Source organism: Orcinus orca, chromosome 2 (genome assembly GCF_937001465.1).
Source record: "Orcinus orca chromosome 2, mOrcOrc1.1, whole genome shotgun sequence".
NCBI classification, from domain to species: domain Eukaryota; kingdom Metazoa; phylum Chordata; class Mammalia; order Artiodactyla; family Delphinidae; genus Orcinus; species Orcinus orca.
Genome location: NC_064560.1, coordinates 90,025,869 through 90,043,403, shown reverse-complemented (window position 1 = coordinate 90,043,403; position 17,535 = coordinate 90,025,869). Strand labels below are relative to the sequence as shown.

At 47.8% G+C, this 17,535-nt stretch overlaps 1 protein-coding gene across 1 annotated transcript in view; it reads left to right on the top strand.

The window, feature by feature from the left end:
• NOX5 (NADPH oxidase 5) overlaps window positions 1-15,214 on the top strand; it is a 29,520-nt gene extending 14,306 nt beyond the window's left edge. Inside the window, 7 exon segments of the mRNA XM_049705849.1 lie at window positions 3,221-3,256; window positions 3,651-3,775; window positions 4,053-4,110; window positions 4,112-4,141; window positions 4,777-4,873; window positions 11,610-11,776; window positions 12,814-15,214. Of these exon segments, the coding sequence (XP_049561806.1) occupies window positions 3,221-3,256; window positions 3,651-3,775; window positions 4,053-4,110; window positions 4,112-4,141; window positions 4,777-4,873; window positions 11,610-11,776; window positions 12,814-12,945 (645 nt within the window). The 3' untranslated portion in view covers window positions 12,946-15,214.
• The last annotated feature ends 2,321 nt before the right edge of the window (window positions 15,215-17,535 follow it).

Genomic DNA, 17,535 nt, shown 5'->3' with positions numbered 1-17,535 from the left:
CCATCACCATCACCATCAGCATTGTTATCTTTTGAGCCCTGATGAACTGCACAAGATTGACAATCTGCCAGTGCCTGGAGTGAACACAGGTTCTGGGAGGTTTGGGAGGAATACAGAGAGATCAGAGCAGCACCTGAGGAAGCAGGGATAGATGTAGGAGGCTGAGGGTGCCCGAACACTTAGTAGGCTGTACCACTAAGCCGGGAGACAGGTTAATATGTGGAAACCCTGTTGAAGGTCAAAGGAAGAAAGCCCGCAGGCCTGGCCCAGCCCTGCCTTGCCCCTGTGGAATTTAAAGTCCAGGGGAGAAAACCATGTGGAATCCTGCCTGGTCAGACCAGAGGGACCTTCTAGGACAGTGCCAAGAGCAAAGCTCCGGGAAAGGGAGAGGTAGGTAGAAACAAGCAGAATGTTCTCTCCTGTTAATCAGGGGAAACCTCCCGAAGGAGAAAGCTGATTTTCAAACCCGGGCGAGTCTTGGCACACTGAGATTGGTGACTAGATACACTAAAAGCAGTGTTTCCTTGGGGTCTTAAGCACCACTGCCAAAGAATAAACTGGCACAATCTTTCTGGTGGGCAGTCTGGCTATATGTGTCAGCGTTTTAATATCTATACCCAATGGCCCAGCAATGCCATTTTTAGGGATTTAGCCTAACAAGCTGATTGGACACGTACACAAGAAGTACATTAACCACCTTGTTCATTCATTCATTTAGCAAATATTTATTGAGCACAGGATCTACTGTTTTCCAGGTACTGTTTTAGATGCTGGAGATATGTCAATAAGCAAAATAGCCATTGGCACTGCTTCCCTTCCGGAGGGGGAGATAGACAGTAAATGCACAAATAGATATAAAATGTGTCACGTGGTAATAAATGCTATGAAGAAAATCAGGGTAAAGGGAAAGAGCTAATTTATATAATATACCGTGGTTGCTAACAAGAATGAGAAAATGAGATTAACCAAAATGCCCAACGGTAGGGAAGCAGTTAAATAAATTACTGATCGCCCGTCTAATAGAATAGTAAGTTGCCTAAAAAAGACTATGTGAATGTATATGCATTAGCACGTAAGCTGGTCAAGATGTAGTAAGTGGAAAAGGCAAATTACAAAGCAGTACGTTCCATTTATGTGAAACTGTGTGTGTGTGTGTGTGTTTGTGTGAAAAAGATCTGGAAGGACAGAGAAAATGTTTAGAGAAGTTGTGTCTTCCAATTCAGGGTACTTTTTTACATTATTCTTTAAAGTTCTGTAGTTTCTGAATCTTTAAAAAAAAACTAACACGTACTGATCTTGAGGTTTAAATCATAAAGCACTGGTTTTTTTGAAACCAAACAGGGTTTACAGCCCCAGCCCATCCACTCTGGAGCCTCGGCACAAGGTGCAATGACCTCCAAAAAGGATGTCTCTGTGGAGATGATGCCCTACAGGCCCAAGGGAACTCCACAGCAGGGGGATGAAGGCCTGGTGTACGTGGGGACAAAGGACGGGGTTCAGGCACAGTGGGAAGCTGCAACCGAAGACCTGGGCCAGGTAAGGCTGAGGAAGCTGGGGCTGGAGCCTGGAGAGCCAATGATGTTTCTTCCCAGGAACGGTGGGTGGGTCCTTGGAACTTGGAAGAGAAGGCCTCAAGGGCAGGCCACATTCAGGAAGGACCACACACCATGTGGTGTTTCTGTAGCCAGTCACCTGCATGGCACCTTCATAACTTTTGCCATATTTACTTCCCACAGGTGATATTTCCTACTGAATCTTTCTCCTTACATCCCAACATTACTTTCAACCTAATCGTATTTTAAAAGGACTCTTTAGATTGCCATGTTTAATGAAGAACCAGTTATCACGTGCCGTAAACAGAAGATAACTCTGAAAGCAAAAACGATGTAATTAAATTCTTGCCAGATGTTGCTGCCTGCTAAGTGCGGCTCTGAGCCTGAGCTGCATCCACTGCTTGTTCCCTCTCTCTCTCTCTCTGTCATGCTCTCCATCTCTTTCTTTCTCAGATTGTTAAAAGAAAAAAAAAGGAGGAGGGATTAGTAAGTGTTAGAGAGATGTTAAAGATATAATAACCATGGTGTAAGGCTTTCTCCTTGCAATCAGAAGAATTTTAAAAAATTGTAAGAGAAGTATCCCTCTCACAGTGTACTTCCTAAAATAATCCTCACAAGTAGTTCACATCCAGCACTGTGGAGGACACAGAATTCGGTTGCCGCCAAAGAAGCAACGTGGTGTGACGTGGTGAGTGCAGGATGGGCAGCTGGAGACCCAGGCTCCACCCCGAGCTCTATGGGAACTTGGGCAAGTCATTTCCACACTCTCGGGTTCGGCTTCTCTCTGTGAAATAAGGGATTTGCTTGGATGATTGTGAAGGTCACTCCTCACCAGAGAGAAACTGTCACAGGCCCCTGCAGCCCTTTGAGTGGGGGGAGGTTCTGTTTCCTTCATCTTCAGGAAGGAAGCACTTTGACCTCAGGGAATCTGGTCTGCCTGTCCTCGGGGCTGGAGGAGTTAGGCAGAGCAGAGGAGGCCTTTTCCCTGCCCTCAGGCAGCTCCCTGTCAGCAAGCCCAGAGCAGGGTCCCAAGGGCAGGGGCGAACTCTGAACCAGGCCCATTCGTGGCTTTTCTGCCTGGAGCAGCTGGGCAAAGCTTCCAGGAGGAGCAGCCACTCCAAGGGAGCTGCACACTGAAGGATGCACAGGAATTTGCCAGCTGGGCAAGAGGAGAGCGTGCTCTAGGCACAGGGAAAGAACGTTCAAGGCCGGGGCTGTGTCTAGAAACATGAAAGCTATCGGGGAGTGGCTGAGCCCAAGAGGTGGCTGGGGTGAGTCTTCTCCCATCACACCCTGAAGCTGACTTGTGTTGGACCTCTAGAGCGATTGTTACATTTTCAGGAATTTTGAGAGCCAGTTATTAAGCACAGTCATTGGTGGGAGCCACGATGGCAGTGTTTACACCGGAAATCTAGACACTAAAAATCAGGAGTTTGTTGTTGCTGGTGGTGGTGCTTTCTTTTTCTGAGGAGTCCGTGTACCAGCACACCACTGATGTTCTCCCTCAAAAGTGCCCCATGCTCCCTGGAATGGTTGGGGCAGAAAAGGCAATTCCCTTTCTGTAAGGTTGCTCAGACTGGCAAGGGTGAGGAAGCCTCTGAGAAATGCCTGGCCCGCCCACTCCCAGAGACCCACCTTCTCTGCTCTACTCCCTGCAGGTCTCCGAGGTGTCCTCTGAGAACCACCAGTTCTGTAACATCAAGGTGAGAGGCTCAAGGGGGTGGCCCCAAGCAGAGGAATCGAAGCCTCTGCCCACGGGGAGGGCTTGCTGTGGCTCTTGGTACCCGGGGTCCACAGTCCCCATGGTCTGACTCCCAGGTCTCCAGATAACGGAACCAAACCCCTGCCCTCCCAGGGCACACGGGGCGTGCTGGCTGGGCCCTGCTCTCACCAGCTCTGCATGTGAACATTCTAGGGCTCTCCCAGACTCTGGCTCAGACCACAGCGTGTAGAATGTGCTCTGAGTGGGAGCCACTTACTCCTGGGTTCCAGCCCAGGAGATGACTGCCTGTATATAAAGGGAGGTCTTGAAGCGTCGGGGTCCGCTTCTGCCTCACCCACCCATCCTGTCTTTCCTCTAACCCCTCCTGCATGCAGTGCTACATCGATGGCCCTTACAGGACCCCCAACCGCAGGATCTTCGCCTCCGAGCATGCTATGCTCATCGGGGCAGGCGTCGGCATCACCCCCTTTGCTTCCATCCTGCAGAGCATCTTGTACAGGTGGGTGGACAGGCTGTGGCCCTGCCTGCATCCCAGGGCAGAGTCCTGAGAGACGGCCTCCCCTCCCCGCCCTGCCTTCTCCCTCCTTTCACCTGGCTCCCTCTCCCCTTTTCTCTCTTTCCTCTCCTGCTCTTTTTCGGGTCTCACCCCTCCCCCTCCTCATGGGGTGGGCCCTGCCACCCCACCTCCCTCCCTGTGCCCTGCACTGTTCATTGGGGTCCTGAGAAATCTCATACTCACCCCAAACTCAAGAGCCCCTCCTCTCTTCTCCCCTCAGGCACCGGAAGAGAACGCACATCTGCCCCCACTGCCAGCACTCCGGGAGGGAGGGTGTGTGTGCAGGATGCTGACGTGAAGCTCCACAAGGTGAGCGAGCACCGCCTCCTGCAGGAAGGACTGGGGAGCTCCCCAGACACCAGAGCTACGTGCCCCCTGTGCAGAGGCAAGGGAGGGAGAGATGACCTCTCCCCGGCTTGGATCCATTGGTCTCTGTGTTCAGGGCTCCCCCAGAGAGACATTCTGGGCCCTAAAGGCGGGCATCTCGTTAAAGAACACGGAGCCTGAAAGTCAGGCAGCCGGGATTCAGTTACAGCCATGATGCTTGCTAGCCGTGACCTGACGGTGGTTTTAAAAATGAAAACGTTTGCCGTTTGAAAATTTATTATTCTGTGTAGGCCACTTCAAAGAGTTTCTAAAAAAAAAACAATGAAGTAATGTTTTTCTGGCTGTTCTAAACTTAAGATCTCAGAATACTGCTTGCTGTAAACAATAGATGATTAGAGAAAATCCTGACCTGGTTGTCAGGACCCCGAGTTCTGATCGCATGCTGCTCTGTGGCCTGGGCAATGTTCCTCACCTCTGCGAGCCTCGGTCTCCCCCTCCCTTAAATGGGGGCGATAATGTGTGCCCTGCTCACAGCAGGGTGGTTACACCAGGGCCCTGGGGATCACAGATATGAGTGAATGAGGTAGGCCCCCTCTGAACTGGACCCTTCTCCGTAGGTGGACTCCATCTGGATCAACCGAGACTAGCGGTCTTTCGAGTGGTTTTTGAGTCTGACCAGAGTGGAGATGGACCAGGCCGAGGAGACTCAGGAGGGTAGGAGAGGGGCGGGACCTGAGGATGATGGAGGTGGGGCAGCGGGTTTCGGGGTCTTTTTAAGAAAGTGTTTAGATTATTCTATCAAAAATGTGGGGGAGGGGATTCCCTGGTGGCGCAGTGGTTGAGAGTCCGCCTGCCAATGCAGGGGACACGGGTTCGTGCCCCGGTCTGGGAAGATCCCACATGCCGCGGAGCGGCTAGGCCCGTGAGCCATTGGCCGCTGAGCCTGCGCGTCCGGAGCCTGTGCTCCACAACGAGAGAGACCACAACAGTGAGAGACCCACGTACCGCAAAAAAAAAAAAAAAATGTGTGGGAGAGGGGCCTGCTTTTTCCCCCCAATAAAATGTAATATTTTGTGAAACTTAAAAGAGAGAAGAGAAAAAAAATTCATAATCCCATCTAGGTATCCAGGCATTTTAAAGGATTTCCTTCTGATATTTTTTCTTATTCACATTTTATAAAAATGTATAGCCTCCCCCACCCCATTTCTCTTTTTTATGGCATTTCTTTTTATTCAAAATGAGCACTTATTAAAAAGTTAGATAACCAGGCCTCATTCCAGACCTTCCAAGTCGGATTGTCTGGGAATAGGGCCCGGGAAGGTACATTTTAACACGATTCTCCGACGATTTGTATTCACACTTTTTTTTTTAAAGTTTCCTTGAGGGATAATTTGCATACAATAAAATTCATCACTTTAAGTGTCCAGTAAAGACAACGGCATTTTGACAAGTGTGTCCAGTTGTATAACCATCACCATAATCAAAACATGGGACATTTCTATTACCCCAAAATCTCCCTCATCTCACTTTGCATCAGTACCCTCTCTCCACTTGCAGCTCCTGGCAACCTCTGATCTGCTTTCGATCACTATAGTTTTTCCTTTTCTAGAATTTCATAAAAATGGAATCATATAATATCTATGTAGTCTTTTCTAACATCTTTCACTAAACATAATACCTTTGAGATTTATCCATGCTGTTGCAGGTTAAATTAAAGTAAGTAGTTAATTCCTTTTTATAGCTGAGAAGTGTTCCATTTTCTGGATATACCACAATATTTTTCCACTCAGTTGCTGATGGATGTTAGAGTTATTTCCACTTTTTAGCCATTTTTGACTATGAAAGTCTCTGTGTGGGCATATGTTTCCTCTTCTCTTGGGTAAATACTTAGAATTGGGATTGCTGGGTAGTATGGTATGTGCTAAGTTTTATAAACTGTCAAATTATTTTTCCCGAATGACTGTACCACTTTGTATTTCCATCAGCAGTGGAGTTCCAGTTGCTCCACAACCTCATCAACATTTTTTTCTTTACATCTTTATTGGAGTATAATTGCTTTACAATGTTGTATTAGTTTCTGCTATACAACAAAGTGAATCAGCTATACATATACATATATCCCCATATTCCCTCCCTCTTGAGCCTCCCTCCCATCCTCCCTATCCCACCCCTCTAGGTGGTCACAAAGCACCAAGTCATCAACACTTGATGTTGGCAGTCTTTTTAATTTTAACCATTCTAGCGGTGTATAGGGATATCTCAATATGCTCTTAATTTGCAGTTCCCTAATTAATTATGATGCTGAAGATATTTTTATGGTCTTATTTGCTGTTTGTATGCCTTCTTTGTAAAGTGTCTGTTCAAATATTTTGTCTGCTCTTTAAATCCAGATATTTGTCTTCTTTTTATGAAATTGTAAGAGTTCTTCATATATTATGGAAACAGGTCCATTACCAGGTGTACGTTTTATAAATATATTCTCCCAGTCTGTGGTTTGTCTTTTCATTTACTTAAACTGTCTTTTGAAGAACAAAATTTTGAAATTTTAATGATGTCCCATTTATCAGATTTCTTTCCCTTATTCTTCATGCTTTTTGTGTCCTAACTAAAACCTTTACCTCACTCAAAGTCATGAGTATTTACTCTTAGGTTTTCTCCCAGAAGTTTTATAGTTTTAGCTCTTTATTTAGATCAGTCTCATAGTGAGTTCAACAAGGTCCAGGTTATAAGGTGAATATGCAAAAGTCAATTCTATTTCTATTTACAAACAACAAATAATTAGTATTTGAAAATCTTTAAATAGAATTTTAAGAACCATGAAATACTTAAGGATAAATTTAGCAAAATATGGGCAAGATCTGTATACTAAAAACTACAAAACATTTCTGAGAAACAGTTTTTTTATATTTCTTGTACTTGAAGTTCATTGAACTTCTTGGACATCTGGGCTTATAGTTTCCATCAAATTTGGATAAATTTCAGCCATTCTTTCTTTACATGTTTTTTTCCTGTCTCCCCTTCTCCTTCCTGTCACTTCAATTACACAGATCTTAGACTGTTTGATATCTCACAGGTTATTGTGAGTATGGTTGTTGTTGTTTTTTCCTCTCAATCTGTGCCTCATATCAGATAGTTTCTATTGCTATGTCTTCAAGTTCACTCATCTTTTCTTCTGCAGCAACTTATCTATCCTTCCCATCCTAATAAATGTCCCAGCAGGTTTTGAAAAATAGATATCAAGGAGCTTATTCTAAAATTTATAGGGAAAAACCAAAGCACCTAGAATAGCTATTAATCCTATCCATTGTATTTTTCATTTCTCTTATTGTGTTGTTCTTCTCTAGAAGTTCCATTTTGGTATCTTTTATGTCTTCCATTCCTCTTCTCATCGTAGCTGCTTTGTTTTGTTTTTACATTCTCAAGGACATTTATAATATTTGCTCTAACATCTTTGTCTAAGTCCATCATCTCTGTCATTTCTGGGTCTGTTTCTAATGACGAATTTTCTCCTAGTTATGAATCATATATTCCTGTTTCTTTACATGCTTGGTAATTGTTTACTGGATGGCAGGTACTGTGAATTGCATGTTGTGTTCTGGATTTTGTGGTACTTCTTTAAATAGCACTGTACTTTGCTCTGGTGCACAGTGACATTGTTTAGGATGGTTTGGATACTTTCAAGACTTGCTTTTAACTTTTGTTAGGGAGAGTCCAGAGCAGGCTTTATTGTGGGGCTAATTCAGCCTCAGGGCTAAGGTGCTGCACCTCTGAGGACTCATCCTACTGCCTTATATATTAGAAGGTCTCTGCACTCTTGATGGTGGAAGACAAACTATTGCCAGCTCTGTTTGAGCTCCAGGTACTGTGAAGCCTCATGTTTTCTGGTAATTTTCTTTCACAAGTGTACAGATTAACACTGAGCCAAAGACTGAGGGGGAACTTTATGCAGATTTCCAGAGCTAGTGAGCCCTCATCCTCCCTTCCTCTTTCTCTTCTTCCTTCGGTCTCTCTTCCTCTCTGCAGTTGCCCTTATTCTAGTTTTGTGCCTGGCACGTTCTAGCTGTCCTGGCTCCCTGATCTCCAATTTCTGTCTCCTCAATTCAGTGAGGCCAACACCAGGTAATTGTAAGGCTCACTTCAGTGTTTCCTCCCTCAGTAATGACAGTCCTACATGACCTGTTGACCAATGTCTGGAAACCATTGTTTTATATATCTTGCTTATTTTTCTAGTTGTTCAAGGTGAGAGAGTAATATGGTTCCTTTTACTCAAGCATAAAATTTTTAATAGACGTAAACTGTAAGTAGAAATGAACATGTGAACAAACATATATTTATTGGGGGTGTGTGCTCAATATGTTTCCTGATGAGGTAGCAATCAAAAAGTTTAGAAAATGGTCTAAGATAAAAATTATACAGCTTGGCATGTACGAATTCTTTTGCTGATTTGTACGAATTTGTACGAATTCTTTTGGTCCCTTCTTTTATGTGTTCATTAAATTGGAATGTTTAAATGTCCTCTCCCCAGTCCCTGCAGTCTCCCCTCCCCGCCCAGCAAGTGTTGTATCCTACATTTTTTACTAAGCATTGCATGATAACATGTTTCTCTGGGTTATTTAATAGTCCTCATGGGACATCTTTGTGGAATACTGAGGTTTTGTACTATGTTTAAAGTTAATCTGTTAGTCATTATTTTGTTTTGTTATGTTTTACTTACGGAAGATCTTAGATAAGGAGGAATATCTCTAGATATGTTTCTAACTTCAAGAGAATTGGTGAGTTTTTTTACAGTGTTGAGTCCACTGGAACTAGATCTTATTTGGCTGGTTAATTATCACAAGGTTGCCATGAATAAATTCAAATTCCTATGCTAAACATAGTTTATAAGTTCAAGTAATCAGACACAGTTTTCTACAAAAAACATTCAAACACATATAGTTTACTGTAAGAAACATCCAAAGCCTTAAAGCACCAGTCAACAGTCTTTGGAAGAGAACAAATAAACCCTAGAATATTGTAGTAAAGCTTCTTGCCCTTTCTTGTAAATAACAATTAAAGCAAATATTTATATAGCATTGACTTTGTTCTAAATGCTTTTAAGTATATTAATTCATAAGAAACTTGCTTTTATGATGACAGCCTAAGGGAGAAGTTTAGATTTAATTAAAGTTTTCTAGTTACTGGTATATAAATATTTGCTGTTTGCTTCTTCCTAATCTGTGTAAGCAAAGGGTAACAGCTAACCCACTGCTTTGCATTCTCAAAGCCACTTGAGTCAACAACTTTGTTACCTCAAATTTCTTCCAAGGTTTCTCATTGCAGCTGAAGCACACGGCCTCTGATTTCAACTTTAATCATATACCGAGGTCTGAGTCAAAGAATTTGTGGTTTATAATTTTTAATTTCTATAGCTTAAGCTTCAATTGTGCTGTTTGAGTTGAGTCTTTTACTCTATCCCATAATAGCTATAGAACCTTGGGCACATTGCTTTGCCTCTATCTCCTCATCTGAAAAATATGGATACTACTAAGTACCTACCTCATGGGATTGTTGTGAGGATTGGGTGAGAGATCATCTGTACAGCACTTAGAATAAGGGCTGGAGTTTAATAACTGCTCAGTCAATTCACCAGTAGTAGAAGTCGTACTAATAGTAGTAGAGGTGGTAGTAATGGTAGTAGTAGTAACTGCTCAATAAATTTAATAGTAGTAGCAGAAGTAGTAATAGTAGTAGTAGGAATTGCTCCATAAATTTAGTAGTAAGAGTAGTACCAGTACTAGTAGTATTTAATGGCTATGTAATGAAGGATACGGTGGTTTGCCATAAATTATTTAACCATGCCCCTACTACTGGACATTTTGTTTATTCCTAATTCTCCGCTATCATAAATAAAGCTGCAATTAATATGCATGAGCACATAGTTTTGTTTTCCCCTTCCTTTGGATGATTTCCTTAAGAGAGTGTCCCAGAAATGGGAGGACTGTCTGGAACACGCTGTCTTGGAGAGAGCGAAAACCTCCACAGCGCCTCCTTCTCCCTCCCGCTCTGATGTCTCATTCTCTCCTTTCTTACCCCTGTGTGGGGGAATGGGGGGGCAGTGACTCTGAGGAAGAAGGGCCAGGGCTGTCTCAGGTGGGCATCCCTTACCATACGTCTTCTTCCCTCCTGCACCACCACACTACTCAAGTTCAGTGATGTGTGAAATGAAATGTGGTGTCCCTCCTAGGGCCATTTGCATTTTAACAATGGCTGAGATCTTGAGCCAAAGGAAAAGTGGGCTAATCGTGGTGTATGAAACAATAGAGAACAAGCTGGGCTGGCCTGAATCCTTTAGGGAGAGAGAATCCTTTAAGGATAAAGGATTGTCAGTTCGTGAATCCAACGTGGTAGATCAGGCCCCGCCGTTTCTGGCCTGCATTGTGGCAGGGGTGTGGGGCAGCCCTGGCCAGTCTTCTCCCCATCATGGCACACTGGGAAAATGACAACATTTGTTTGCCACCTCTGGGAGAATGGAGGAAACTGCCTGAGCACAGAGGTGCCCACCTGGATGTACCGATTGCCCTAGAGCTGGTGGGATCAGTATCTCACAAACCTGTCCCATTGCAGACACAGAGCTGTGGACGCTCAGGCCTAATGGGTCTCCTAGATGCCAGTCTCTGCCCTGTCCCTTCAGTCCTCTGACTCCCCTCCCTGAAATGCTCTTTTCATCTCATCATGCCCTGCTCCAGTACCCTCTCCCTGCCCCCATTCCCTAGCTGGGTATTCCAGATTCTTCACATTCTGGCCTCACTGTGTATCCAGTCCTACCCGCTGTTGCACCCATTCAAGGATGCTCTGCTCCAGCCGGGCAGTCACATCATGCCCCACAAACTCCAGCCTCCCACCTTTGTCTCATGCTACTCCCTTCTTAGGGTGCTTCCTTCACCTCCCCTTTGAGTCTCAGCCCTCTTCCAAGACCTCGCCCAGTCCCCACCGTCCCAGGAAGCGGCTGCGTGTGCTTCAGCCTGCCCTGTATATCAGTAGCATTTGCCATCTGATCCACTTACTCAAGCCTTGACTCTCTGGTCTCAGTGGTCTTTCCATGTGTGCATAGCTTGTGTCTCCAGCTAGGCTGAGCAGACACCATGAGGCACAGAAGGGCATGAGTTCAGAGACCAAGGACAGCCACGCTGCCCTGGGATTCATTTACCTTCTGTAAATATAAGGTCCAGCTCCTGGGGTGGTTGTGAGACTTACATTAGACAATGGCTATATGATAACTCATCTGTGCTCGAGCAGCTCAAGAGAGCCATCTTTCCTCTCTACAGCACTGGTCAAATGGAGGTACTGGGTGAATATGGTTGGCCGACAGTGTGAGTCCTCCTTCAAGCCCCAGGACAAGGTGGCTGGTATCCTGCCCTGTCCCCATCATGGGTGCTGGCCCCTCAATCCTGCCCTCTCCTCCCCCACGTAGGCCGTTTCCTGGAGCTGCGCATGTATATGACCTCCGCGCTGGGCAAGAATGACATGAAGGCCATTGGTTTGCAGATGGCCCTCGATCTCCAGGCCAAGAAGGAGAAGAAGGATTCCATCACGGGCCTCCAGACACGCAGCCAGCCTGGGTGGCCAGATTGGAACGAGGTAAAGGCCACCTGGAGCCCTGAAGCCTGCAGGGACTAGTGGGTCTGAGAGTCTGAGGCAGTGACTGGGGAGATTAGGGCCAAGCAAGCAGGGGCAAAGATTGAGGCCAGCATCCGAGTCCAGCCAGGATCTCAGGGCTGGAACGGGAGGCAGGGGACCTACATCCTGGCTCCATCACTAGCACCGTTTGTTCCACCCCTAGCCTCCGTTTCCCCATCTGATCACAGAGGAGGTTATAACCGTATAACCTCCAAGGCCTCTCCCAGCCCTGACCCCCTGCAAACCAGAGTCTGAAGGCCCCAGTGGACAGAGTCCCGGGGAGGCATCGTCTTATCCCTTCCTGGTACAAACAGGGAAACTGAGGCCCAGGGCCACAGAATAGTTTGCAGTCTTTCTATTTTATTCCTCAGATTGGTTTTATTATTATTTTTCCTCCCTGAGCACTTACCAGTTGGGGTGCAGAGTTTGCCTGAAGTGACTAGAAGGTATTGCTTTTCAAACTGCTATAGATGATCCATGTTTAGATAGTGAGAGCCTGGGGGGAACGGGATGCCGGCGGGGCTTCAGCACCAAGAGAACTTTAGGCAAAGGCAATTCTTAAGCAGAACTTGGGGTGGAAAAGGGTCCTCGCCGGGGGAGAAAGCCTGACTTCAGGAAAGCGGCATTTTGATGGAGGCCCGTGGGCTAGCATGAGGTTGGGCCTTTGGAGGTCAGTGTACCCTCTGGGCTCTGCCATCGGCTATAGCACTGCAGCTGGTTTAGTGCACATCTCCCCCATGGATGCAGCTCCTTGAACCGAGGGCCTGGATCTTATTTCTTTCTGGTCCAGCCCCTCCCTGGGGTCGGAGTCAGGTTACTCACTGAGCAAACGGCTCCTAAAATAATGGCTGAAGCCAAGCAGCTGTGCCCTGGGGCTCCTCATGGGGAGGACAGCCATCCTGGCCCATTACCTCTTCGGCTCCACTGGGTGTGTCACTGGGCGGGTCCACGGTCCCCCCTCTTCTCCCTCTGCTCTCCCCCAGCCCTGTGCAGTCCAGGTGTTCCAGAAGTTAGCCACTGAGAAGAAGGGCAAGGTGCAGGTCTTCTTCTGTGGCTTCCCAGCTCTGGCCAAGGTGCTCAAGGACCATTGTAAGCATTTCGGCTTCAAGTTTTTCCAAGGGAACTTCTAGCCCTGCCTCTCCAAGCTCTGCCCAAACCCGCACTGCCCGCCAGCCGGATCGGATTGCTACCAGGGCCCTGCAGAGACCAGCCTCAGACGACCCAGAAAAACCTGCTCACCGTGCAGAACAGGAGGCCCTAGGGGACCGATGGACTTCCTTCAGAGCCCAGGGAGAAGGGCAGGGCCTTGTGCGGTGCTGCTGTGAGTTCTGGGATTGCTGTGGGACTGGTCAGACTGGGGGCGAGGGATGGAGGTGACATGGTTGGGGAGTGCAGGGGGCCTTCTCAGGGCAACAGCTTCTCTAGAAGTCCTCTGAGGATGCCTTCCCTCCTGCTACAGTGGTCCCAGACCTGCCTAATCATCAGGATTGTTCAGGAACTTCCACACACTCAGCATGTTATTATGAAAGTTTTCAAACATACAGAAAGTTAAAACAATTGTGCAGTGGACACTGTTACCCACTTTCTAGATTCCTCGGTTAACATTTTGCTGTATTTGCTTTACTGCGAATTTTCCATCTATCCCTCCCTCTAGCTGTCCACAAATCTATCCCATTTATCTGATGCATTTCAAAGCACACTTTGCTACTCCGAGGAGCTTTCTTTAAATGTAGATTCCTGGGTCCCACTCCCAGAAATTCCGATTCTGAAGATCAGGGGGTGAGACGTGGAATGTGTATTTTATCCCCAATCCATTCCCATAGGGAGAGAGAAGCAGCTACTTTTCCCTTCTCCTTATGTCATTGTCTTCCCGTCTCCCTATTTATCTGTGTCCCTTTTCTCCCTATTTATCTCTGTCTGCCTTTCTCCCTGTGTCTCCCCACTGTGTGTGTCCCTCCCTTGCTCTGCATGACAGTTTTCCCTTCTCTGCACACACTGAGTCATTAGAGAAGCAGTATGGAGACAGCGTCTCTGTGTGTGTCTCTCCATGGTGGTCACAGAAAGGCCTTGTGCCCAGGAATCTAGCAGGTTGTGACTTGACGCTCAGTTCAGCCATGCCCCAGTGACGTGGCCCTGGCAACCTCTCTGAGCCTGTTTCTTCATCTGGAGTATGGGCCCGGTGCCCCGTCCTCCCTGATCACGGTTGCTGAGGGTGAGATGATATACCACCATTCGTGCCCAGGACATTCATCCTCCGTCCCTGGGTGGCTCTTTATTGCTCCAGGCATCTGAGTCTCTGCATCTTCTCTCTGCACCCTAGCTCCCTCTGGTCTGTGTTCCAGCCTCTGTCTGCATCTGTCACTGTCCGGGTAGGAGTGGATGGCAAGGACAGAAAATACAAAAGCCCCCCTAGGAGACTCTTGGGGGAGGAGGGGTCCTAGGTGGCAGGCAGGTGCAGGAGGGCTAGCCTCACCTGTCGGATCCGAGCTGGGCATTTTCTCTCTGCCCCACACTGCAAGCCCCTGGTGACCCCACTGTTCCCGGGCATCCTCTGCCTTGCAGCTGGTTTAGGCCTTGCAGCCTAAACTCTCCTCCCCAAAGCTGCCTTCAGTGGGTTGGAATCAGGCACTTTTCAATGGGATTGTCGATTGTACCTTTCTTTTCTGTGGGTAGGAAGTACTTGGCGTAGAACAGGTAAAGAAGCTGGTGACAACCATGATGGTGACACCCGTTATAAAGGGCTGGGCATCAAAGGGGGAGGGCGGCTGGATGCAGCCAGTGAGGGGAGTGCAGAGGACGAGCAGAGAGGACCCTTGGAGTCATCTTGCGGATGACAATGAAACAAAGTCGGTGGGAATTTCTTTTCAAAAAGAAGCAGCAAGAAAAGGGGATGGTGGATGAGGACGTTGATGTGCATCTTGGGGCAGAGGGTGCAACGCAGAGTGAGGACTGAGACAGAGGAAAGACGGGACACAGGACATCATATTCAAGATGTGGGAGGAGCTGGAGGAAGAATACAAGAGGAAGAGCGGGACCCAGCCGTCAGCTCTGTGGTGAAGGAGGCAACCACGTGCCGTATGGAGGGCAGGAAGACGGGGGACTGGGCTCAAGGAGCCTCTCCTGGGGCTGGGAGCCAGCATATCTGGGAGGCCTCGTGTTGGGGCACTTGTGCATGATCGTCTTTAATTTCCAACAAGCCTGGGATAGGCACCCAACTCACGTGGAGAAACTCAGACCAAGAGAAGTTGTTACCAGCTTAACTGGCAACACTCTTGGAACCCATTTCCTCCTGCTGAGTCTGTGTTTTCCCCTCGTAATCAGACTTGGGAAGGCTTGGAAAAGCAAAAACAAAAACAAGAACAAGAACAAGAACAAAAAACAACTGTCGGGCTTCCCTGGTGGCGCAGTGGTTGAGAGTCCGCCTGCCGATGCAGGGGACACGGGTTCGTGCCCCAGTCCGGGAAGATCCCACATGCCGCGGAGCGGCTGGGCCCGTGAGCCATGGCCGCTGAGCCTGCGCGTCCGGAGCCTGTGCTCCGCAACGGGAGAGGCCACAACAGTGAGAGGCCCGCGTACCGCAAAAAAAAACAAAAACAAGAAACAACTGTCACTCTACGGAGGGTAGAGAGAGGTAAGCTAGGAGGTCCTGATGCGCTGGGGTATCTAAAGAGGATATAGCAAAGTCACGGGGGGAGTTGGCAGGGCAGAGTCTGTTTAGCACAGGACTTCACACACACACACACACACACACACACACACACACACACACACACGTCACCATTGTTTTACATTTCATCCAGTCTCTGTCCACAATGCCCTAAAACACTGGTGCCCCAGTCCTCAGTCCCTTGCTCTCTCTTTACAGACTTCTACTGGTCTCCCACTCCTCTATACAAACAGCCAACTGTTCATTTAGAACCTTATCTTCCAAAGGGCATGGAAGCAGGTGGAGGAACTTGAACCTCGATTCTAAAATGCCTGAAGGGTCCACACGTGTGACTTGTGACCACGTGTGGCGAAGGCGTTCTCTCCAGACATATTCTGCTTGCCCACTGGAGGGCACTGCGGAACCAGCGATCTCGGGAGGTTTTGTTTTGCTGGGAGGGACACTGGTTGCTGAATGGTAGTGAATCAGGAAGAGCCAGGGAAGACCGTGCCCCACCCCAAAGCTCCCGGCCCTGGCCCACACCTGCAGCCCCAGACTCGAGCAGAACCGTGAAGTCCAGAGACTTCATTTTCTAGATCAGAGTTTCTCTAGCTGCCAGCCCCTTACCGCAACACATAAATGCATGCACAGCCCTCCCCTCCCAACCCCCTGCCCCCATACACACACACACACACACACACACACTCCCAACCCCCTGCCCCCCCCCCCACACACACACCTCCCATCCCTGTACCAGTGTCCGGGTTCTGGGCTTCCCTCTTTTCTGTCTGCAAGGTCAGAACAGGCCTGGCTTGGCTGGAGGGATGGGGTTCGTTGGTCCAGGCTCTGCCACCTCACATTGTCATAGGTGGCAGGATCAAATATGTGGGTATACAGATTACTCGGGCTGTCCGTCTAGATGTTTCCTAGATGCCCAGATGGGGGCCATCCTGCCGTCAACCAGAAACAAATACATCCCGTTGGCTGGCTGACTTTTCTCCTTCCACCCAGATGTTGGCAATGCTGTAGGCACATCTGGGGCCAAGATGGCCAAGGTCGACACACACACACACACACAGAACAGAGGGGGAACACAGGCGACCTGCAGATCAGCGGTGGGTGTATCAGGGTGTGTGCTGCCCTCCTCCACCAAGCTGTGAGCTCCTGGGGGGCAGGCCTGTGGCCCCATAGCCTCCTGTAGAGGGAGGGGCAAGAGCCCTAACCGGATACCAGCTCCCACCAGGGCAAGGGATTACTTAAATGGAATCATCCTCGGGAAGGGTCTTCTGCCTGTAACTGTCACTTGTAATCTGGGGAACAAAAGCGCAGGCACAAGCTCACTGAACGAATTGCTTTGCCAGGAGGCTCCACGACGCTGTTCTGCCGTGACGACAGCTCTGGCAGAGACAGCAGTGTTAGTGAAACAAACCGTCAGGCCCCCGCCCCGAGCAAGCCGCACAAGTGCATTCCGTTAATACACTGCGAGGCAGCAGTGTTGGGGGAACGGGGCGGGGGGACGTGGGCTGTATGGAGAAGTGTCACCGCCTGGCAGACGAGGTGGAGGTTAGGATTAGCCACACCAGCTGAGACTGGCTCTGGGCAAACTCCCTGGAGATGTGCCGTGGAAAGGCCTTTGCCCTCTGAAGTTGGGGCGCCCGGCTCTGCATTTGCTTCTGCCCCAGTCAGCTGTGTGACCTTGGATCTGCCCTGTGACCTCTCCGAGCTCTCACTTCCTCAGTGAACAGATGGAGGATGTGAGTGTTTAAATGCCTGTACGTGCATAGTCATTTCCAAAAAGATACACAAAAATATATTTTATCTGTTTGCTCTGGGGAGTGGGAATGAAGAGAAAGGAAGGAAAAGATTTTCTTTTTGGGGTTTTAGGGTTCTTTCTTACTTTGTATTTTCTACCCCTCTATCGATTTTGAAGTTTCTGTGATAAACATGTATTCGTTTTATAGCTTTATTTTTAAAAAGAAACCCAAAGTAGAATGTTAATTAAAAAAAAATTCCAGTACCAAGTTTTGATATGTTTCTATTCCATCTAACAAAAACCAAACAGTGTATGTGTATC